Below are 25,714 nucleotides of genomic sequence, written 5' to 3'. Positions count from 1 at the left end.
GTTTAGAGCTAGTTTAGAGCTAAATAGTTGGTTATCCAAAGTATTGTTATTAAAGGAAGTAGGAATTTATCTAAACTTTATTGTTATTATTAATAAGCTTATTTCTAAAAAAGCAACTAGTTCAAATGTTTGGTTTTTGTTTGTTTACTTATTTTTGAATTTGGTGGTTGCTATTTGGATACTTAAAATCTTTTCATAGAGGCTAACCAAGTTTCAAGGTTAATCTTTTTCTATGTCTTATTTCTATGGAGTCTTGGTTGTTGGTTCTGAGAAGTTTAGATATAACATGCATTATATATTAACACATTCTTATAATTATCACTTCTAAATATAAATAATAGGTCAGACAGTTTATCTCCATCATAGGTATTTATTTATTTATTTTTATTTTTTTATTTATTTGACAGAGAGAGAGAGAAAGAGAGAGAGAGAGAAAAAACAAGTAGGGGGAGTTGCAGGGGAGAGAGAGAAGCAGGCCCTCCACCAAGCACAAAGCCTGACATGGGGCTTGATCCCAGAACCCTGGGATCATGACCTGAGCTGAAGGCAGCTGCTTAACCATCTGAGCCACCCAGGCACCCCATCATAGACATTTTAAATTGCCCCACATGTCCATCTTTCTTTTTTTTTTTTCATTTTATTTTATTTTATTTCTTTTCAGTGTTCCAGAATTCATTGTTTATGCACTACACCCAGTGCTCCACGCAATACATGCCCTCCCTAATACCCACCACTAGTCTCACCCAAACTGCCACCCCCTCCCCTCAAAAACCCTCAGTTTGCTTCTCAGAGTCCACAGTCTCTCATGGTTTGTCTCCCCCTCCAATTTCCCCCAACTCACTTCTCTTCTCCATCTCCCAATGTCCTCTGTGTTATTCCTTATGCTCCACAAGTGAAACCATATGAAAATTGACTCTCTCCGCTTGACTTATTTCACTCAGCATAATCCTTTCCAGTCCCATCCATGTTGATACAAAAGTTGGGTATTCCTCCTTTCTGATGGAGGCATAATACTCCATTATATATATGGACCATATCTTCTTCTTTCCAATGAAGAATAAACTGTAGCCCAGGGCAAAGAGAAGATAATGATTGAACTTGTTTAGTGAATAATGTGGGATGTAGGGTGTTTTTTTCAAGGAACTAATTTATTATTTGAATGCCTTATTGACCTTTAGATGATCAGTTTCCCATTTCCCCCCTTTCAGTATAGTTTTGTACTAGAGTCCAAGGAATCCAAGATAACCAGATCCAAACCATCCTCTACATTGCAAGCTATGGTCAATGCAAAATGGAAATGTAGAAATCACAAGGCATGAGGTCAGGAAAAGTTCAAGGATGCACCATCTCAAAATAGTGTGGTTATTCAGCTCTTCTTCAAGGTGTTTTGGCATCATTCCTATTACAGATTTAGTTGTCTAATTGTGTAAGGATCATTTAGTTGAAATAAATCAAAATCAAGCAATATGCATCAAATGAACTCATAACTAACTTTTAAAACTCTGCAGCTATGTTGCATTGAAGAATTTATAATCAAATCCATTATCAAATACTGATACTAAAATTAGGACCAAACTTCTCAGTGTGACAAATTGAATAGCACTATCAGGGCTGTTATTCAAGAGTTTTAATCCAATATGTCTTCAGGTTAATTTTAGCTCACAGTAAAGACGTCACAAATACAACTGTTTATCTTTGAGAAATAACATTTGATCGTGTACAAGCAATGTAACCCAGGCTATTAAAGAAAATTTTCAACAATGTTTATGTCTTGAATTTTGTTTAGAGTCCTTGCATGGTAAGCAAGAATCTCTTCAGGAAGGAAAAGGGAAGAAAGGTGAGACTTCACTCAAAAGAAAAGGTACTCAGATAAAGATAGATGTGGTTCAATGTAATTCTGCATTTCATAACTTCCTCAGGGAAGGGAGCCAGATTTGTTAGTCATATCCGCTGAATACTTCTCTTAGGCATTTGTAAACCATAAGTCCTTGCCAAAGAATATAACCTCTGTCATTCTGTAGCCTGGATTTTAGCAAAGGTCCTGCCAAAAAAAGTGATGCTTGTGGGGAATAATTTAGAGATATCTAGTATATAGAATATCCACTCATCATAGAAATTATAGGTGTTATTCTTGGGCTAAGCTATGGCATCAGAAAACTATATACTGACCCATTTTTTTCTCAAGCTCTCATCAAATTGCCTTCACTGATATGCCCTTTGGTATAAGGTCCTCAACTCCCTTCACAGTGTAACATACCAGTGGAGGTGAAACTTTCATTATACCAATAATAAGCTCATATTTCATTTTCTGAGGGTATAGTATGCCCACTATATCATTTAATGGCCTCTATGTGAAATCCTAGGTGAGAAATTTCATTCAGAATCAAGGGACAGGAAACCTTTTCTTCTTCTGAGTGGTTAGATAATTAGCACGTCTAAATTATAATATTTCCTGGGCGCCTGGGTGGCTCAGTGGGTTAAGCCACTGCCTTCGGCTCAGGTCATGATCTCAGGGTCCTGGGATCAAGTCCCGCATCGGGCTCTCTGCTCAGCAGGGAGCCTGCTTCCCTTCCTCTCTCTCTGCCTACCTCTCTGCCTACTTGTGATCTCTGTCTGTCAAATAAATAAATAAAATCTTTTTAAAAAATAAATAAATAAATAAATTATAATATTTCCTTTTCTATTTTGTCTGTCTGAAAGTTCAGAACCACCTAGTGCCTTTATCCGTGTAAGGGTACCTCGATCTCAATATCTGCTTTCTAATACCTCTCCTGGTTTTGACCTTCTACTTTGAGTTGTACTTGTCCTTGCCCTAATTTCATTTAATTTTTCTGTATTTTATTTTAAGTGTTTCTGTGAAATAAAGGGGATATAATTTTTAAGTAATTGAGAGTTGGCAGAAGAAAATCCTAGGTTCTTAAATGCAGATTAGTTAGATTTATGTTGAAGCTGCTATAACAACCAATTAAAATTGAAATGCAGTTATAAATGTATACAGTTGGCTTTCTCAGGGTACATTCAAATGGGGTTGTCATGAGTGTGTACCTTTGTTTATCTTTTAATTGCAAATTGCCAAATGCAGTTGCAACCCAAGAGTGTGCAGTTTCACAAAATGATGGGCTGAAAAGGATCTTTATTTTGCCAGTTAAAAAAAAACATAGCCATGATTCCAAAAGAGAATCTCATCCTTCTCTGATTCTATAACATGATATATAATTAGAGCCACCTGATGAGTTAACACTGAGCTATAAATTTTAACTACAATGTTAAGGGCTATAATTTATGCTCAGCTCTACCCATTTACAATTAGGAGAATAATTTTCATATTTACATTATTTATTCCTTGCTTTTTCATTGTGGTCAACAAAAGCAAATGAAGGATCATCATAGAATCTTCAAAAATACAAATTAAAAAAACAAATTAAATACACTGTGCACATTAGTTATCAAATCAAGTTAAACATAATAATGCACATGCTTTAAGAACATCCTTAGTTAAAAGAATACACATTCCAAACAAACCGTAAGCAAATACAAGTTCATCCAGTAAAATTTATATACTGGAGCCACGCAGTTAGCTCAATTTAAGTAACTAAGAATTTTCCAACATTTTTTGCTTTTATTTTACTAAATTTCTATTGTGTTTAATAATATTTGAATAAGCGAATTTACATTCATAATTTAGAAGTCTTTCTATTACATAGAAATGCTGTTTTTCAGGATGTGTCACACGTTTCCTCTTTAAAAGGAAGTTACAATGTTAATTCTTAGTATTTGAAACTAACATCATTGGGGGTGAACATTTCTGACTGATTTATCTGTTTATCTCACAGGTCATTTGATACCATTATATTGAAATCATCTCTTCTGGTTTAAAGAGCTGTCTCCTTTCTTCTTTCTTCAAACTTATCTTTTTTTCCTGTTGTTGACATCTTTAACTCAGTCCTATCTTCCCTGCATCATTCTCTACCCTTCTTCTCCCAAAATCTTGACACTGAAATGCCATTTGCCAAGTGTATTCTTGTGTTCTTAAAGCCTGTCTTACTCTCCAACCCATTTGCCATTGTCCCAGCTTACTGCTTCATAAAACACAAATTATCAACCCCAAGACCTTACCTACCAGTTATTAATTAGGGACTGAATGAAGCAAGTTTTCCATAATCAACTAATTGCAGAAAATACTGAATTATGCCAAGCTAAAAAGTTTTTAATGCAGGATTAAAAAGATATATCAATTTGCATCTCTAAGGAAGTGGGAAATACAATATTACATTATAGAATTCTCTCTTAGGAAAGTATCCCCTGGGGCTAGAGTTTTATGGACAAAACACTGAGGGAAAACGTTGTCTTTAGTTCTACTGACCTGCCCATGTGTTGAAATTGGCATCGTTCCAGGGCTTGCCTTCTGACTTAACTTATAGTAATAGAGGCTACAAGACCACTTAGCAATAAAGAAATGTCAGTGTTATAAACACCAGTAGTATTTAACTGAAAGGGCATGGAAAAACATAAAAGGCCAATGAAATTGAAATACCTGACTGCATCCACCAGAGCAGTGGCTCTTTAAGTGTGGCCCCTGAAACAGTAATATCCCATCACCGGGGGACTCAACTAAAAACACAAATGCTTGGCCCCGCCCCAGACCCACTGAATCTAATACTCCTGTAGGGCCCAGCAATTTGTGTTTTAATAAGCCCTCTAGGGAAGTCTGATGATGGCTAAAATTGGAGAACTATTAAACTGGAGCCCAAGTATTAATCCTCTACTGTAGCCATTGGAATATCAGAAACATTCCATTATTTAGAACGTATTATTTATATGTCCCCTCCCCCCAAAAATGTTTAAGTTGGATTCCAATTTAGAAAAAAACATATATACGAACTATTTCTATCTCAACATTGAATGGCTACACTGAGGACTAAACAGTCTAGCTTTCAAGTGAAAGCCAGTCTCTCCTTAGAAACTGAAGCTTCCATGTGGTCGGGTGAGTGGTACTGAGAAGGAAACACCCCCTGTTACATTTCAGATGCTGGCAGATTATGCTCAAATCCCTATGGCATAGATACATTTTTATTCATTCAAATTTTGTTTTTCCCCTTAGCATTTTCATCATTAAAAAGTAGATTAAAAATGGAATCAAAGCACAATGGTCCAAAAAAGACTACTTGGCTCACTCAGTTTTCACTGAATGATCATGATATTTAAGAAAAGAAGAAAGAAGAAACTCATTCCAGTCTCATATTTACAATTGCAAAGTTCTTCCTCTTAGGAATTCTTCTTAGAGAATTTCATCTTAAAGCAGACACAGTGTTATCACTTTTATTTCACCAGATTCAGGTCAAATAATGGAAAATCATCCTATTGAAATATATATCAAGTAATGAACATTCTTGGTTATTGCCTGAACAAAGATTTTCTTAAAAATTTTTAAATGTAAAAAGATTGGGAACAACTTCAGACCTGCAGATAATGGATACTATTTAAATGTATAAGTAGAAGTCACCTAAACGCTACATAAGACATAACTGACAATTTCTCCTCTATTTATAATCTATACATTTTTAACTAACATAAAAGTTTAAGATACATTTACTTTTCTAAATAGCATTATCATTTAATAATACTCATTAAGTAAATATAACTATAATTATACTGAAGATAAGTGTAACTTAAACAGAATGAATTTCTAAACCATAATAACCTTCATCATTTAAGGAAATATTAGGCTTTCTGAGTTCAGCTGCTTTGCTCAATCACAAAATCTGTCAGACCCTAAGAGTGCCACGCCACCCAACTGATCTAGACTCCCTTCTTGACGCTCTCAGGGGAAGTGAAGCGTATGCCCTTTCTGGATTTTGAACTGAACATTAATTAGCATTATTTCTTTTCCTCCCCTTTCTCCTCCTCTACCTCCTCTTCCTCCCTCCTCTCTCTTCCTCTTCCCTCCCCTTCTCTCTCTCTTGTGCCTTAATTCAGCCAGGCTTACAGCACAGCAGGTACCTTCATCTATACTCCCTGAGTGTAGCAAGAAATATAGTTTCCCACTCAGAAACCCTGTATCTCATTCAGGAATGTTGGAATATTCAGGAGCTACAGTACTCTGTGTCCTTCCCCACATCCTTCACTGACTCTGGCTGACTTACCATAACCTCCTTCCTCCCTGCTCCTCCCCTGAGCTTCAACACAAAAACAACAAACAAACGAAAAACACCAAGAGCACCACTCATAGAATACTTACTCTCTTTCTCACTCGTGATGGAGAATTTAATTTACTAGTATTTGCAGCAGTAAATGAAATGCACTTTACAGTGTAAACTTTGTTCGTTATGGAAGCAAGGACAGAGAAAAAAATAAAATACCAAGTTGCTCTTCATAGCCAACTGGACAAAAGACCTGAGTGGCTTACAAAACAAACAAACAACCTGTTCCTGATATTGTTGGTTAATTTGGAGACTTTAGAGAATGGGGTTTTTGATTTGGTAAGGCTTTCCAAAATTGCTTAATGAATTTCCTGAAGTCCACACTAATCCTAGATTTATTCATCTACCAGAATCTGGTTCCATTCATCTATTTGTAATGGAATGATCTAATATGCATATTTAAGGTTCTCCTAAAGGAAAATCACCAGGAGGGAAAGGATCAGTAAAGAAATCACCTGCTGATTCTACAGACGTGTCACCTGTTCCCGTAGTGCCACCAACACCTAAGCCAGGATCCGAAGAATGGGTCTATGTAGATCAACCGATTCCTGAGGTATGGCAGTTTAGATTGAAGCTTGTAGAAGCTAGCCTTTCTCTTGTTTGTAGTAACATTCACACCATTATTTGAACCATCCAGAAGGCCTTTTATAGCTGGTGATATGTATACTCATCAAAAAGCCAAGGTGAGGGCACGTGTGGTGATGAGCACTGGGTGTTATATACAACTAATGAATTATTGAACACTACATCAAAACTTGATGATGGACTATATGCTGGCTAACTGAACATAATAATAATAATAATAATAATAATAATAATAAAAGCTGAGGTGAATTTTTGAGACTACTCATTGAATCCCATTGTATCCTCTCCCTACTCCTTTGAGTTTCTGAGTCATGCTTTGAACAGCTATTAAGTGCTGAAAGCAGGAGAACAAATGGGTTCTGTAAGGACCAATTTTCTCCCCAAGGACAAGCAGAGATGCAGTTTCCTGGAAGAATGACTTCCTCAGAACACATATCCAGCAAATTATAGCCCTCCATCCATGTTCTCATGCCCACATTATAATGCTTTCAAATGAAGTTTAACCTCTGACTTTTCACAAATAGAAGAAACTTTTTGAAGCTAACTAAACTAATAAAAGAACAAGTCACTGTCTGGCCTGAGAACTTTAAATAGATATGCCAGAATAAGGCAAAGAGATGCCCCAGGTGAGCCCTGGAAAATCCCTTCAGTTCTTTGTTCTCTGACAACCACAAAGCCCAGTCTCCACACAGGCAAAGTTGGTTGTTTCAATAGAAAAATCATCTTTAAAAAAAAATCACCAAGAATGGTCTTTCCTTTCCCAGTTTTTTCAAAGACAAATTGCTCTATAAAAATGCAGCCCCTTTTTTTCTTCACTGTAATCCTCAGTGAATTCCTACTCTCATGAACTCTGAGCACTGACTGCCTGGGCCAGGCATTTGAGACCCAATCATGAATTTCAGTGGTTGTGCTGTTGCTATTATTATTGATCTTTCCTAGGGAAATGTCTTATCTCCCCAATTAGATTATAAACTCTTTGAGAGAGGGAAGGAACATGTGGGATAATTGATTATATTCAATACAGAATCAAGCACAACATAGATTCTTGATGGAGCTCTAATGATTTCATTAATTTACATTGATAAGGAAGTTAGAACAGAAAATATTTGAAAATGAGAACATTAACTGATATAATTGTAGATGTGTATAATACCACTCAGCCAAACAGAAGCTACTTATTGAAATAAAAACATTAAAAAACTTATCATAGAATCAGGATACAAATGGTTGTTGGGAAGGAGATAAAATTAAAATTATATTATTTGGCAGGGTTGGGGAGTGAGAGACAAAAACATTGAAATCTAATCCTTCACTTCAAATCTTGAAGCTCATGAGAGAAATAAATTCATACAGGACAAGAAGGAAATAGAGGACAGAGTGAAAAAATAAACATTAACATTGAGATTTGGCAGATCTTCTAGCAGTCATAATTCTGGCAAAAAACAGATGATAATTTAAGGAGAGTTGAATAAAGTATCAAAAATAAGGGAACATATAAGGATTTGATTATTACCCCAAACAAGGGATGGCTGGGAGCCATATGGCTTGTAGGCCTGAGAAGATGGGGAAAGGGAGCAGATGCTTGGAGGACCTCTGTGTGGAGAAGGCCATCTGGCAGGAGCTGAGGCCTTCAGCAGAAGGATGTAGCCACACACAGTGATGCAGCAGAAGACAGTGGGAAAGAGAGAACCAGACCTCTTGTTCTTCCTGCTTTCCCATCCCTTGCCTAGAAGATGGAGGGCAAGGTTGTTTCTGGAAGTATAAGATCGTACAAGTCAGCCATCCAGGGCACTGAGCAGCCCAAAGAATGAAGAACAGGAACTTGTTCTGAAGGGACAATGGGAAGATATGCCGCACAGACTTCTACTTCTAATAACCTAAGTGAAACCATGTGGAGAATGTATTTTGTTACAACTAGAAGTAGTCTAGAGCCTTGAAACAAAGCAGCCACACAATCCACTCTAGTCATTTTTCCAACCTTAGCTTCTCACACTTTGGCAGGTAAGCTACAGAGCTTACTTGTCAAAGAAGAAGAAAAAAGACAGATGCCCAGTTAAATTTGAATTTCAGATTATCAATGAATTTAAGTGGGCCTCCTATACTTTATCTGGTAACCCTAGTTCCAGGCCTTCCAAGGACCCTCATATCTATCTCCCTCATTAGGGATGTGGATGGAGAGAGAGGAAGGGTGGGAGGAGAAGAAGGGAAGAGGGGAAAAGGTAGATTGAGAGAGAGAGAGAGAGGTTGAGAGATTCAGAGAGATTGCTTTCAGATCTGGCTCTCCTAGGTGGAGGCAGCAGCCAAGTTCCAGGAGAGCCTGGGCCCTACCCGCTTTGTCAGCCATAGGAGGGGTGCAGAGAGAACGGAGAAGGCAGTCAGAGTGAGAAGTCTTTGCTTTTCAGCTTCTGGAGTTTTGAAGCATATTTACTTTGGCTACTGATTTCCTATTATACTCAGTCTTAGCCAGTGAAAAGAAGCCCACTTAATTGGAAAGTATAGATCTGAACATCTAGTCACATCACAAAAGTTCAGATGCCCAGGCCCAGAAAAAATTATGTCATAGAGACTGAAAGAACCTATACATATGAAATTATCAATAACTCATAGAAATCACGGAGGATATGGGAGATTCCAAAAGACCAGGTATAGGTAAATGCCTAAATGTTTAATAAAAAGCTGATGGGATTTAGTATCATACAAATACTCCAGAAATTAAGCCCTCACAAAATTTGAGAGAAAATATTGAAAGTCTGACTTCTGAGCATGTATAAACTACAAAAATGACCACCCAGAGCACATACATGTTCACTAAGTCCTGCTGAACTGGCCCATTCCTTTTCCTTGACAGAAAAATTGAATAGATGGACCAGGAAAGTACCATAAACTTTCTATATCTTGAGTTCACAATAGTATTTGACAATTTCTCATGAAGTCCTTAAACAAATGAGATCTGTGAGCCGGGTGTTACTTCACTTAGGTCAATTGCTAAGTGGTAACTCTCCATGCACAGAGTGTGAATTAATGGATTCAAGTCAACTAGGAGGGAGATGTTATAGTGGGGCTTATTTAAAATGATCTTTAACACCATCCAGGGTATGATGAAAAAGTAGAAACCAGAGGCATGAGCAAGGGGGATAAAAAAGGTGTTAATGTCAGAGGAGCATTAAAGGAATCATAGATGTTTAAGTTAGATAAATGCATTCTTCAAATGTGTCTGGGCATTAAATCATAAACTTTTAGAACTAGATGGAGCCAGCAAGTCTCCTAAAAATTTAACTGATGATAAAATTGGATTCAGGTGAGTCTACGTAGTAAAATTTGAGGGCCTGTTACATGCAAATGCTGTACTAGATGCTGAGACTAACAAAACAAGCAAGTTTCATCCTGAATCCCAGCCTACATCTCCCCACTGTCTTCAAATATCTGAGAGGCTATCATAGGGAATACTGTATGAATGTAGTCTGCCCTTCTCCAAAGGGCACAACTAGGGCTGGGGAGTGGGACATATAGGAAAGCAAAGTGCTGCTCAACATAAGGGAGACTTTTCTAGTAACATAGTTATGTGACACTGGAGGGCCTACCCTGAAATGTATCAGTGAGATCCATGGAGGGATCATTTATCTCCACTATTCAGCATTTCTCAATTTGAAAGGAGATTAACCAAATAATCTCTCAGATCCCCATGTATAATTCCCCGAGTAAATAAATGCATAGCCAATAAGGGAATATTTAGTACAGAGAATTTATATTGAATATAACATGTATCTTCAATTTTATTTCATTTTGATTATTTCTTAGTTTTGGTTATTTATTTGTATCACCAAAGGTAACACAAACTTTCCAATTTTCATGGTACACATAGCAAAGATAAAACCACTTGGGCAAATTCAAAGAAATGACTCATTACCACCCTGACATGAGCCCTAGATATTGCCCATGATAGGCAGTTTTCCAACCTAGGCAAAATATGACATCTATTTATTCATTCAATAAATATTTCTTGAGCACCCATTATGTCCCAGACACTGTGGTGATTATAGGAAAAATGGTAGAGTGGTGACTAAAACAACCATTGTTCTCATTGTTTTTTTTTTTTTTAAAGATTTTATTTATTCATTTGACAAACAGAGATCACAAGTGGGCAGAGAGGCAGGCAGAGAGAGAGGAAGGGAAGCAGGCTCCCTGCTGAGCAGAGAGCCTGACACAGGGCTGGATCCCAGGACCCTGAGATCATGACCTGAGCCAAAGGCAGAGGCTTTAACCCACTGAGCCATCCAGGCACCTCTCTCATTGTCTTATAAGACTGATATTCTAGGGGCAAATGTGGACAAATGAACAAGCGGTTGCCATTAATGTCATCCCTGCTATAATAGGAGAAAGTACAGGGGTTGATATAGAACTCTGGAATGTCAGAGGATGACCTTCAAGACGTTTTGGATCAGGGAAGAATTTCTGGAAGAAATTTATCTGAACTGAGACATGAAGAAGTATTTGGAATAGAAATTAGCAGGGGGAGGAATGAGAAGGAGGGGCAAGAAGTTTCACAGAGAATGCTTTAGACAGTTGCATCTGCATTTTGTTTTTCTTGCTTTATTGCTTGTTGCTTGATATTGCTTATCTTGTGCTGTATTGCTCTTTCAACTCAGTTCATTGGAAGAATTGTCACTTTGAAATGATTAATTTTATGCTTTACCATTTAACAGGAAATACCTTCCTTTTTAGTACCTTACTGGGAACTAATAGAAAATTCCTATATAAACTCCATCAAAACGGTACTCAGGCATCTGAGAGAAGAACAGCATTCTGTGATTTCTTACTTATATGAAATTAGGTAAGTAAAGTTACTTATATGAAATACTTATAAAATGTTACTTATATGAGATATTGTCAGAAATACTTATATGAAATTAGGTAAGTAAAATCAGAATTTTGTAGTCTACAGGCATATCATGTGAGCTCCATCTCATTCTCTTACTGTCTTACAGAACAAATTTCCAGCATTTTCTACGGCGTCCAGATCACAAACAAGATTTTGTATCTCAATGGCAGGCTGATTTCAACGCTCTCCCTGATGACCTGTGGGATGATGAGGAAACAAAGTCTGAACTACACCAGAGAGTAAATGTAAGGAAACCTGCGACCTGCTGCACCAGGGTTTCCATATACGTGAATATTGTACTGCAGAACCTAACTCATTCCCTTCTTTTTCTGTGAAGTGTGGGGGTGAGGAGGGAAATGGTTTGAACACTTACCTGCCAACTTTCAAGAGCAATGGCTCTTCTAAACTTGAGTTCAGAATGAAAACATGGTGGACAACACTTCCAGAAAGAGGACCCAAATCCAGCAAAGCAAATGCATTCTTGGCATCTGTTTTGTAGCTTCCTAACCCCTTTGTTCGGCATTGTAACTACCTCTATGCCTGGCATTAAGCGCATGCCTACCTTGAGTGCGGTCATAAGGATGGATGATGTCAGGGAGAAGAGGAATGAGGGAACTTCATGGAAAACCTAAAGGGCAGCCAATGTTGAATAGATCCTTTGAGGGAAGGTATATTGAATAGATGAGAAATACATCTTTGTATCTCCAGCAGGCACCATGCCTAGGACTTAATAGACAGATTTTCATAAGTTCATAAATGGAATCTATTATGCTGATGTCTTAGAAGAGGACTTCTGATGTCCAGGAAGCCTGATTTCAATTAAGAAATTAAAAACATTAAACTTTTAAAAATATCAATTCAAACAATAAAGTAGAGAAGCTTCTAATAAGAATAATCAAGGAAAGAAAAAAAAAAACTTTAGAGATTCGGATAGATCCCATAGTTTTTGACTTTATAGTTACAATAATAATTGTTATAACTATAAATTATATAAATATATATATTATAAATTATAATTAATTACCAAATAGTGTCTAATTGCCTTATTGATATTCTCACTGGCCACATAATTATTTTTTAAATGTTTTGTTTCATTTCCAAGTGACAAATGTTGTTATTGCTTAAAACTTTGTCCCTTGCTTCTAATTCTGTTGCATTGTGATCTGAGAATTAGTTAGAGGTTTTATTTTAATTTAATTTAGTGATTTTAATAATATTTTAAATTTATCTAAATTTTTAAGTTGCCTGAAACATGAAAATTTTTTGTTTATATTCCATGGATGCTAGAAAATAGCATATAATCTCTATGTAGAAAGTTCAATAAGTTTTGGCCAAATCAACCTTGTTAATGTCATTAGAATGCTTTTTAGCAGTGGATTCACCGCAGAAGTATATTATAGAGAAACTTGAGAAGTTTTAAAAAGTAAACCTGCCTTGCCTTCAGGCCCTATGTCCAAATTTAGGTTTAGGGTGGGCCCCACATATCACTTTCATTTTTTAAAATGTCATAAGTAATTCTGATTGAAAAAATTACCCTTTGGGTATATTTTTATATCTACATAATCTTGCAAAAACTAATGGAAGTAAGTTAAAAATCCCTATGATGGTTATATTTCTATCCATTTGCCTTGCTTTATAGATTTCTTTACAGATTTTAATGTAGCAACACTAATAGCTAACCTGAACTTGGTAGAGTGCTGGCACTGTTTTCTTGCATCCTCAGGACAACCCTCTGAGATGGAAACTAGTAATATTCCCATTTTATGGATGACAAGATATGGTGAAATAAGTGTCAGAGCTGGGATCTGACCCCACACTGCCAGGCTCCCCAGCCCATGCCCTGAAGAGTTCGTTAAACTGTTTCTCTGATGCAGCATTATTTGGCATGTGAAGAAACATGACACGCTACCTCTTCATGGTCTCCTATACTCTTTACAGTATAAAATAACCATCTTTGCACCAAAGTACTTCTTTTGTATTGAATTCTACTGTATCTAATATCAATACTGTGTACTTGCCTTATTTCTTATTTGTATTTGTCTTGAATAAGTTTTGACTTTGACCTTTTTGTGTCATTTTGTTTTATGTGAGACTTTAGTAAGCACCATATAAATTGAACTTTGGCTTTTGACCCAACAGAAAACCTTTAAAACTTTTTAGAAGTGTTCATTTTCCATGATTTTTGTCTGCACAACCTTCACAATTAATAGCCATGAGTTTTTCTTTAATACAACCCACTCTGATTATTCAGGAATACACAATAATTCCCTAATTCTTGCCAAATGAAATGTGAAAACCAGCTATGCCTCTGGGTAAGCCCAGACCCTCGGTATGCTTGGTCAATGTCTTTGTTCTTGGCTTATTTCATTCCAATTCTGAGAAGTTAATGTAGAGGTTCTGCTATTGCACTATCCCCACTCTGCCATCGGAAATCTGAACCACAGAAATGTTAATACTTGCCAAGGCCTCACAGTGAGGCAGGAACAAAAAGAAAACTCTTTTAGCTCTCAAAGATGTACAGACTCTTGGTAAGCACAAGCCAGTATGCATTGAAAGTCTGCCAGAGCATTTGTGGAAACACCATGGAGATAACAAGATCAGCTCTAAAATAATGGTGTTTTGTGCTGATACTTAGCATAGGGCTATAAGAATGGCTGTGATATTTTCATTTTATGTGCAGTTCCCTGAAGGTAACAAATCAAAATGCCCAGAGTTCTATTAATACAATATCACAGAACTAAAACCCACTGTGGGCACTAGAATGAAACTGCTTGCATTAAGATGCCTGGCTCCACCACATGGAAACCATAGCCAAGTGGCTTAACCTGTCTGTGCATCAGTTTTCTCACCAGAACGTACTTCCTGGTTATTGTAGCAATCAGCAAGGTAATCCATGTAAAGCACTTAGCACAATGCCCAACGCATAATAATGTTCAATACTTTATTATTGTAGAAACTGTCACATTTTGATTGACTGTATATATTTCATTAATGGGATATTTTATTAAACAGATGCTTTATTGCATGGATAATATGATATCCTTATAAGATTATAGTAGTTTTTATTAACCAAGGAATTATTGTATGCTAAATAGTATGCTGAGTGCTTTATATACATAAGCTAATTTATTCCATATAGCATATCTAAAAGGTAAGTTATAAAGAGACTGAGACCTGAAATAATGGTGTAGATTACTCAAGAGCACAGGCTCATATCCTGGATCCACCACCTACTCGTTGTGTGCTTTTAGGAAGACAACCTCTCTGTGACTCTTCTGCGAAATGAACATTATAATATAGTGCCTCAGGTTGTTGCCAGGCATTAAATGAGTTGACATAAGGACAATGACTTATGTTCTGACACACTGATGCATGTAGAAAGACCTCAGTTCATGGTAGCTATTGTCAGTTTTGTTATACATGTGGCAGACCTGGGATCTTTAAAGATTCTTCCTACTGCTGGCTCTTTGGTACAAACCTAATATTTGGACAATCCTATCAAGCTCAGACAGTATTTCTTGGTGAATGAGATGTTCCATTCATGTTTATTGAACAAACTTATACCCTTGGATTAAATACAGCTGCATATTTCTTCACCAACACTACACCATTTCCCAAAAAATTCCCTAAAAGGACTTTTTTATTTATGTATTTATTTTGAGAGAGAGAAAGAGAGCGTGAGTACATGGGGGAGGGAGAGGGAGAGAAAGAGAGCGAGCAGGGGGGAGGGGCAGAGAGAGAGAGAGAGAATCTTAAGCAGGCAGAGCCTGTTGAGGGGTTTGATCTCATGACTCTGAGATCATGACCTGAGCTGAAATCAAGTCCAATGTCTAAATGACTCAACCACCCAGAAGCCCCAGGACTTTTTCAACTAAACAAATTTTCTGAGAAGGGATTAGACTGCTACATAAAACATAGCCATCCATAAATAAAGTGAGCTGCAGTGGACTTGTGCTGGACATGAGCATATGATATGGTGAGCTGGTCTAATAAAGTAAGGCCTGGCATAGAGTGGAAGCAAAATAAATATTTGTTGAATGAAGGAATAAAATGCACGAGTGCATTAAGTCTAATTTTCTTTGGAGACATTTTTAAGACAGGCAAAGTATTCTAGTTTTATTACACTGCGACAATTTGAGCCGTGATGTAAAGCATAACAGTGAGGTTTCTTTCTGCTCAGGATTTACGAGACCGCCTGTGGGACATCTGTGATGCCCGGAAGGAAGAGGCCGAGCAGGAGCGTCAGGATATCATTAACGAGAGCTGGTTGCAGGACTCCATCATAATAAAGATGAACCATTTCTTCTCACTAATGCAGGTAAGAGCAGCCCATCAACAGCCCAGACTCTTGCCTCCATAGCAACGTCCTGTCCCTCCCTTTACAACTCCTTTGGGAGAGTGAGGGGCCCCTTCAGGCTCCTTTGACTCACAGCATTCTGCCTGGCCTGAGCTCCAATTTGCTGAGGAAGTGAGCTGAAATAAATCATTTTGGCCCGGGGCCAAACAAGCACTAGAACTGGGAGCATCCGGGTGCCTGGGTGGCTCAGTCGGTTAAGCATCCTTCTCTTGACCTCAGCTCAGATCTTGATTTCTGGGTTGTGAATTCAAGCCCCATGAAGCTGGGCATGCTACTTTAAAAAAAGCAAAAAAAACAACCAACCAAACAACAACAACAACAACAAAACTGGCAGCATCCCAAGCAACCACCAACCAGCTTTGTGTCCAGGTGTCTTAGAACTATGGAGGGGCAGGAGAGATGCTGTCTATACTGGTTGTTACTCTGTCAGCCTCTCACAGTGGACACCCAAAGTGGCCAGCAGAAGCCCAGGAAAGCAGCTCTGCCACAAAGCATGGGATAGATTAACATCAGCAGGCATTTGATTCCAGAAAAAAAGTTTAGTCAGGATTAAAAAAAAAAAAACAAAACAAAACAAAATAAAAAAACAAAAAAACATTCACCAGAACAACCTCTTTAACTTATATTTGTAGCCTATTAAATAAAAATTACAGTTGGTGAGATAAGACTTATTAGCCAACAGATAATAATAGTCAAGACTATTGTCAACAGTAGCAAAGAAAGCACAGACCAGGTCTGGCTACCCAGCATTGCCAGGAAAAAGAACTAGAGTTTGACAGCCGGGGTGTAGTGAGCATCAGAAGCCATCTGTGCTTGTTGATTGGCTTTGCCTGAAGGAAAAAAAAAAAAATTCTCCTGTCTTCACCTAGTTTTACCACTGAGAGCAAGGTACTCTCAAGGAGCAAGTTAGGCTCCTCCCCTTCCAGAGGAACTGGCAGATAGGTGATGATGCTTACTTTTCAGAAGGATGGTGCCCAGAAAAGACAGGGAAGACAGTTAGGAAAGACAGTTTTGAGTTCTAAAACTGGCAAGAAGCTTTTAAAAATATTTACATCTCAGGGGCGCCTGATGATCCTGGGATCCTGGGATCAAGCCCCGTGTTGCTGGGCTCCCTGCTCAGGGGGAGTTTGCTTCTCCCTGTCCTTTTGCCCTCCCCAACATGCTCTCTTTCTCATAAAAAAAAAATTTTAGGAAAAAAAAATTTAGATTTACATCTAAATGGACAGAGCCAGGATTTATAATGACAAATTTTCTAAAGTAAATTAGAAAAGGGCAGTCAGGACCCCAGAGTTAGGAAGAAGACTATCCAAAGTTTAGCCAAGCTGAGGGGAATAGTAAGCTTGTGTTAGTCAAGCTGTGTTACGTGAGTATTTTTTCCGAAGAGCATAACAGTGAGGGTGGAGAATGGAAGAGGGTATATTTTTCATCTTCAACCAATTGACTTACATGAGGAGATACTTCAGGAGAGCGGGATGTTTAGCTGACAATCTGAGCTAGCACACAGTTGGTGTTCAATAAAGGCTTGCTCAACCAATGACAATTAATGCTGATACTTTCAACTTTCAGAGGGACTAGCCCATGGTATAGGGGCAGGTTGGACCACAGGAGGCCAGAAAAGTCATCAGAAAGCTGAGACCCAGGAGCAACCTCACTGACTACCAGCTCTGGGATCCAGGTGTGGGTTGTACAAAGGATTAAAGTGAGCCTGCCAAGCAGCACTAAGCCACACTGGGTAGCATTTCTAGGGCACTGGATTGGGCAAGGAGAGATTGTCTGTTGGGACAGATGTGTCAGAAGCTTCTGGTGGGAATAACTGAAATCCAGTAGTAAAGGCAAAGGGAAGGAAATTTTTGTGAAAGAGAATTTTTGTGAATCATTCCTTATTAGTCCAAGCAGTACATGCCTCTTTGGGGAATAGTAGAACTCTCACATCTCAGCAACACCTAGATGGAAGGTTCTTGTCCTGGAAGTGAATCCACATCTAAAATCAAAGAGGAGGAAAGAAGAGAAAGGACGGGACAGCAAATAAGAGCTGCTCTTTGCTAATTCCTTACTCCTTCCTCCGTATATGCCAGACACTGCTCAAAGGACTTTCACATAGGTTATATTAAACCTTCACAACAACCGCATGTGGTGACTTCTGTTATAATCCTCCAGCATTGTTCAAATAGTTGAAGGCCCACCACATGGAACAACAAAGGACCTCATTCTGCACGGATTAATAATTTCTGGAAAATTCATTTCAACTGAAATATTTAATATAGTGCTTACAGAACTTATACAGGAAATATGTAAAGGTCAGATTATTCCTTCTTGGTTACTAACATTCATATTTGCTATTAAAGGCAGAACTGAACCGTTTCCAAGATACAAAGAGACTCCTTCAAGATTATTACAGGGGAATGGAAGGCAAAATCCCAATCGACGACATTAAAAGATTTACTCGAGTCCCATTGGTCCAACTAGATAATAGAGAAATTTTGGAAAGCCAACTTAGGTAAGGCAGACCATTGTGTTGTACTATAATTAGTTTGGGCATAAAACTTTATGATTTTAAGTTGAATACCACTAGTAAAAACCTGAATCTGCAAATCCAAAATGCAAAAAAAACTCCAAAATGAAAACTTTTCTAACTTCAACTTAAGATGATTAATATGCACTATTATCCAAATTATAGTGACTATTTACTCACTTTGCTGCTGAGGTATACTGTGTTTTATTATGAACTACTTCCAAAAGATTCTGCTGGGGATATTAGGGAATATAGAGAGTATATAAATTTTCAATTCTGAAAAACTTTTGGCTCAGGAGTTTTCAGCAAGGAATCATGAATCTCTACCATTTTTATGAAGGGTCCCAAGCACTTTTGTATGTGTATGTGCGTGTGTGTGTGTCATGTAAATGAAAATGGAAGGGGTTGTGAGTCTTCTTTTATAGGTAAGCAAACTGAGAAATAGTAAATGTTCAGTCATATGTGATTATAACTTTATGAGGTAAAAGACTTGTCAGTAGTTTTACATCAAATTCCCACCAGAGCAAGAAAATAATTATATTTTCAATCAAACAGTTCCATCCAATACAAACATTTGTAAATAATTGCTTTTATAGACCCAGTGGGTGAGGGCAGGAGAAGGGCAAGATCCCAAACCCAGAGAAACTATGAACAGATAGAAAAATATCTTTAAGAAATGGGTGGGGGGGGGTGCCTGGGTGGCTCAGTCATTAAGGATTTGCCTTTGGCTAGGGTCATGATCCCAGAATCCTGGGATTGAGCCCCGCATTGGACTCCCTGCTCAGTGGGAAGCTTGCTTCTCCCTCTCCCACTCCCCTGTCCACCCTGACTTGTGTTCCCTCTCTCCCCATCTCTATCTCTGTCAAAAAAAAAAAATCTTTAAAAAACATAAAAAAGAAGAAGTAGGGAGTTGGAGTGGTGGTAATCCCAACTCTAAAACATTAAGAGAGCAAAAAGTAAGAATAAAATAATAAAAGGAAAACTCAAAATCCTTAAAATTATATGAGTTAATTAAAAATAAATTAATAAAGTAGCATTAAGAGTTAAAAAAATACTTTCTCATGACCAATAAGGAGGTCATGAGAAAAATAAATGTGAAGAGAGAAAAAAAAGAGGTTAGATTTAGAAAATAATATAAAAGCTGAACATTAAGTTTAAATCTCCAAAGATATGTGATATGTACTGGAGATTGAAAGCAGTATATGTACTTTATTGTACAAGTGTGCTCAAGTCAATGCAGGTAGCACAAGTGGCACAAAACATGCATATATTGTGATTATGTTTTGAAGACAGATAGATCTGGTTTCAATCCTGGATGTTATTTACTAATTGTATGAGAATAAATTAGAACAATTTATTCTGGAAGGAAAGTCACCCCACCTCTCTTAAGCCTTGGTTTTCTTATTTATAAAGTATCTATAAAGTAGGGTGATTGTGAAGATTACAGAAAACGAAATCCTTAAAGCACTGGGTATCATGTCTGGGGATCAGAAGATGAGACCTAGTCTCAGTAACACTCAATAACTGATGACTATTATTAATGCATATTATGACAATAGCATATGTCATATTATGAAGTATTTTTTATTCTTATAATTTTTATATTTTTAGTAGTTTTTAATTTAAATTCAATTAATTAACATATAATGTATTACTTGTTTCAGAGGTAGAGGTCAGTGATTCATCAGTCTTATATAATACCCAGTGGTCATTACATCACGTGCCCTCCATAATGTCTATCACCCAGTTACCCCATCCCTCCACCCCTCTCCCCTCCAGCAACCCTCAGTTTGTTTCCTATGATTAAAACTCTCTTATGGTTTGTCTCCCTCTCTGATTTCATCTTGTTTTAATTTTTCATCTCTTCCACTATGATCCTTTGTTTTGTTTCTTAAATTCCAGAGTATTATAGTTGTGAGTATTGCATGTTCTTGCTTTGCTTTATTCTCCCTATACCAAAAAGGATTTGAGATGACCTGAACACAATAAGATTATACATGAGATCTGAGACCCAATTTTTCTCACTCTAGATTTCCTCCATGTAGTCTCACCATGTCCCCATAATGTCCATATGTAAGCAAGAAAACACAAGAAGGAAAGTACCGTCTTCTTGATACAAATACAAGAGAAATGTTTAACTCAGCAAGCTACTGGAAAAGGACTTCAAAATTGAAAACAATAAAAAATTCCAAAGGCAATATGAACCATCAGAGCCATTAAAAGAGGCCAAGTTCCAATGTCTACAGTAGCAGTGCATTCTGTTCTTAGCACAAAATAGCAAGTCAGGCATATTGGGGAAGCTATTAAAGTTGGTTAACAGAATGAAACAGGGAAAGGAACAGCCAGTTCTTATTTTCTGCAAAACAACTGTGTACCAATGTCAACCTCAAATCACTGCTATGAGTATCTACTGAAACTCTCAATCAGTGTTATCAACCAATCAACTAACCAACCATAGTCTCTTTAAAATGTGTAAGGGAAACAAGCATACTATTAAGCATTTCCACATCACTATCTACTTTATTCTATAAAAATAGCAACAGCAGCAGCATAATAGTAACAAATAATTGGTTAATAATTGCCAGTGACTAAAAATAAGCAATGATAGTAATAGTAGAAATTGTATATTTATATTATTTGAGGAAAGGAGCTTCAGGAAGTCAAGTGTCATGCCCCAATTCATGTATACTGATTGTGGCAGAGCTAGCTAGACCAGATTTTTTTCCAGTAAATGACCCCAAATTTTATTTCTAGATGATATACCTCCAAAGTAAGGTGTTGGGAAATGCATGTTATACTGTATTAAATATTTAGAGATGATCATACAAACTTTACCTTGTTACACACATGAATCTCAGTGTCTCAGTGACTGACATTTGACATTACTTGATTATTAAAATGTAAATTTTCCTTGTGGGTAGATATGTACTGCATAGAAGAACCTCAGCACCTCAGGCCTCTGTAGGCACCGTACATTGTCAGAATGCCAAGTACTATAAGAATCAAAGAGCCAAGTTCAAGAAACCACATCTAGCGTTCAAAACAAGACCAAGCTACTTGTTTGCTGGAATTCACAATCAGCTTTCTGGATCACCACTCTGTTCCCCAGCAGCTTGAGTCTGCCAGACCAAACACTTGATCATTATCATGGCTCCTGACTCTCCTCAAGTTGCAGGGAAGTCATGCTTGGTGCCCAGCCCATGCCTAGTGGGGGGACAATTTATACTTTGGATCACTGAGGATCGTAATAAGCATTCTGCCTTGGGGATCTCTTCCTGCTTCTCTTAGCATTTGAGATTGGGAGTCCTTCAGGGATAGAATGTTTCAGGGGTAGCTCTAAAATTTCTACATAGGGGCAGCAATATGGCTGAAAGAAGGGAGAGGGAGAGCTCACCTCTGAGTTCCCACAGCACTTTAAAAAGCAAATAGAAAGCTTCATCATCATTATTATTTTTTTTTTCTAAAGATTATTTATTTATTTATTTATTTGACAGAGAGAGTGAGAGATCACAAGTAGGCAGAGCAGCAGGCAGAGATAGAGGGGGAAGCAGGCTCCCCGCTGAACAGAGAGCCTGATGCGGGGCTCGATCCCAGGACCCTGAGATCATGACCTGAGCCGAAGGCAGAGGCTTAACCCACTGAGCCACTCAGGCGCCCCTCATCATCATTATTCTTAAGTGGGAAGGGCTGTTGGATTTTTTCCCCCACCCACCACCAAAACCTTATGACCTCCACGAATCCTTCCCCCTTGCAATCCTCACATCTGTCATATCCTGCTTTATCACTGTCCACTTCAGGAAGCCAAATAATGCTAGTCATCTTAAAGGAGTGGTGCCCAGTTTTATTTGATTTGCTTTTACGTGATTGATTTGTTCCTTGTCAGAAGTTGATGCCCCGGACACATTTCAAAATTGCATATCTTCAAGATTCCTGTTGTTTCATTTCCCTCCCCATTATCAATGAGAATTAAACCTAAAAATTATGTTTTGTTACTATTTTCTTCTAGTTTACTCTTGTTAATAAGACTATAAAAATTTGAATACAGGGACACCTGGGTGGCTCAGTGGGTTAAGCCTCTGCCTTCAGCTCAGGTCCTGGTCTCAAGGTCCTGGGATCAAGCCTCACATCAGGCTCTCTGCTCAGCAGGGAGCCTGCTTCTCTCTCTCTCTCTCTCTCTCTCTCTCTCTCTCTCTGCCTGCTTGTGATCTCTGTCAAATGAATACATAAAATATTTTTTTAAAAAATTTGAATACAGTCTTTTTTTTTTTAAGAGAGGGTATGGGGGGAGGGGAGAGAGAGAGAGAATCTTAATCAAAGTAGGCCCCACTCCCAACATGAAGCCCTACATGGGCCTCAATCTCACAACCCTAAGATCATGATCTGAGTCAAAATAAAAAATCAGTCATTTAACTGACTGGGCCACCCAGGTACCCTCTGAATACAGTCTTTTATAGTCCTTTCTTCACTTGAAGAGTTCTTCCAGGACAACTATGAAAGTATAGGTAAAAGCAAGGTAACAAAATTCCCAAAGTAACATGTCAAAAAATAAAATTCTGGTAAATGAAATATTTGTATTTCCTTTTTATTTGTTGGTTTTTCTTTTCAAAGAATTCCTCTAATTTCTCGAATATCCATATCCCCGGATTCAACTACGTCCAAACCAAAAACAAAGGCCATACTGAAGGGCAAGATCGATTACTCGCTGGAAAATGTTGAGGCAAACTTTGAGGCAGATGAGAAGTTGTTAATGGACACCTGGCAGCAGGCTTCTTTAGCAATATCTCACATGGTAAGCTGTGCTCATTATTACATTTCCACTAAGCATTAACTTTGGTATATGCTATGAATAGAAAATTTACACAATGTTGTATAAAGCTATACCTTCAGGAACTTTTTTGTCTCGTTTTATTTACTGAAAGAAACAAGAAATAAAACAGTTCAGTCAGCAAATATATGAGCTCAAGAATGGAGGAAATCATTAGATTATTTTTTGTGCTGGGCCAAGGTTCCAAGTGCAGAGACCAAAATGTTCCTTTGGGAAAAGTCAATGACATGGGTCAAGTATAATGCAGTAAGGGAGGGATGGGGTGGCCTAGTGGAAATTACACTCCTAAAGAGGTATGTGCTACATCTCCCAGACCAAATACCATTTAAGAATGAGGCCCAGTATGGCCAGACTTTACAATTTTCCAGGAAAAGCCAGAAATTCAGATTTGTATGTGAAACCTACTGATTTTAGCATGTTAGAAATTAAATCAAATTTATAAAACTTTACAGAGCTAAGAAAAACACACATCTGGCCTGTAGATCTCTAGTTTACATAAGCTACCTATGGGGTATTATCCTCATTACCAAGGAAAATGAGGATCCAGAAAGGTAAAAAAATTTTGCCAAGGTCACTTAGCAGGTCATGTATCAACAAGGAGATTTGACCTAGGACTATATGAATTCAAAGTTCATGTCCTTTTCAGCTTCATTGGGAAACCAAGGGACAGCAATAGTCCCTGTGTTTAAGGAACCCATACCAAATCAAAAGAGAAGGGAAGAGCATACAGATAACTGTAATGTAAGGAGAAGCTTCCCCCTGTACAGAAGGTGCACACAAGGTTTAGCTTGGAGGACCACTGTTCCTTCACCTTCCAGTCCTAAGTGCCCAAGGTGGTTCTGTTTTCATTCTGCGCCAGGTGTTCTTTGAGTTTCCCCAAAATATCCCATCCAAACAGGAAGCAGTGTCAACCTTCCAAAAAACTTTGTGGAAGAGATGGAAGAGGTGGAAGAGGAGCTTACCTCAGGGTCTCAGAGGGAGGAGGTGACACTTCTGACTGGGTGTTTTCCCTTTCTGGCCACTCTACCTCCATGGCTCTTTTCTCTAGTTCATCCCACAACAGCCTTAGTGTTCTGTCCTCCCTTTCTGTTCTTCTTCTCTTCCCTTTTTTCTTCCTTCTTTCATTTCTCCCTCTCAAAAGTGATTGTAGTTGCCTTTCATTGTCTTGCTTCTTCTATAAAAAATTTTAGTGGGATTTTGACACAACTAAGAAAAGTGCATGAAGTAGAACTGCAGGGCTTTCTGTACACACCTAAAGTTACTAGTGGAACCAGCACATGGGGGAAATGGGAAAGGTCCACACCTACCCAGTCCTTGCCCCTTCCCAGTCCTAATCCCCTGGATTCCTACAACGTGGACCCTCCACTTGCCTTTTGACTAACCGTTCCCTTGATATTCATAAGTTTTAAGTTTATTATACCTCTAAACAGTATACTTTAGCTTTGCTTGTTTTTGAATTTCAAATATATGGACTCATATCTTTTGTCTCTTTGTGTTTTCTTTTGCTCAACATTATGTATGAGATTAATTCAATGTTGTTGAGTGGAGCTGTAGTCCGTTCCTTTTTGTTGTTATACATTGTTTCATTATATAAATTTATCACAGTTTATTGAACTAGTCTGCTACTAATACACATTTGGGCTTCCAGTTTGTGCCATTATGGATATCCTTGCTATGAACATTCTTGTACTTGTCCACTGATGCACATATGCACACACAACCTTTGGATATATGGCTAAGAGTGGTTGCTGTCTTCAATGTCAGTAGATGATACTATACATAATACTTCAGTTTGTATAAGTAATACCAGATTTTTCCCATTCACTGCAGTATTATCTTTGTCATAAATTAAGTGACCACATATCATAAATTAGTTCTTTTGCATTACTCTATTTTTCCATCCTTGTACCAAAACCACATAATATCATATCATTTGTTATCCAGATGAGCAAATCTTCCCACCTTGTCAGCTGTCCAGTGCATTTTGGCTTTTCTTGGCTCTTTGCCTCTCCATATAAATTTTCAAGTCAGCTTGTCAAAATTTACAAAAGTGTTGGCTGTAGATTTTTTCGATGTTATTTATCAGATTATGGAAGTTTCTTTACATTTCTAGCTTAGTGTGAGGGTTTTTCATAAATATATTAACAAATAATTTTCATGCATCTATTGAGATTGCCAAATGATTTTTTTTCTGTTTTCTATCAATAGTGAAATATCGTATTGGTCAATTTTCTAATATTAAACTTACATCACATCCCTGGAATAAGCCCAACATTATAATGAAACATCATACTTGTTACATATTGCTGGATTTGTTTTCCTAATAATTTACTTAGGGTTTTTGAATCTGTTTATG

General features: G+C 37.7%; 1 protein-coding gene across 1 annotated transcript in view; it reads left to right on the top strand.

Annotated features, from left to right (window-relative positions):
* Nucleotides 1-25,714, top strand: part of LOC111141169 (sperm flagellar 2) — a 178,375-nt gene that overhangs the window by 103,427 nt on the left and 49,234 nt on the right. Inside the window, exons 20-26 of the mRNA XM_022493539.1 lie at nucleotides 1,787-1,837; nucleotides 6,605-6,753; nucleotides 11,489-11,616; nucleotides 11,771-11,909; nucleotides 15,845-15,982; nucleotides 18,367-18,518; nucleotides 23,142-23,322. Of these exons, the coding sequence (XP_022349247.1) occupies nucleotides 1,787-1,837; nucleotides 6,605-6,753; nucleotides 11,489-11,616; nucleotides 11,771-11,909; nucleotides 15,845-15,982; nucleotides 18,367-18,518; nucleotides 23,142-23,322 (938 nt within the window). The remainder of the gene's footprint in view (nucleotides 1-1,786; nucleotides 1,838-6,604; nucleotides 6,754-11,488; nucleotides 11,617-11,770; nucleotides 11,910-15,844; nucleotides 15,983-18,366; nucleotides 18,519-23,141; nucleotides 23,323-25,714) is intronic.

This window comes from Enhydra lutris, unplaced genomic scaffold (assembly GCF_002288905.1).
Source record: "Enhydra lutris kenyoni isolate GAN:26980312 unplaced genomic scaffold, ASM228890v2 scaffoldscaffold5, whole genome shotgun sequence".
Taxonomy (NCBI): domain Eukaryota; kingdom Metazoa; phylum Chordata; class Mammalia; order Carnivora; family Mustelidae; genus Enhydra; species Enhydra lutris.
Note: the sequence above shows the minus strand (reverse complement) of the source record. Positions and strands in the feature narration are given on the sequence as shown.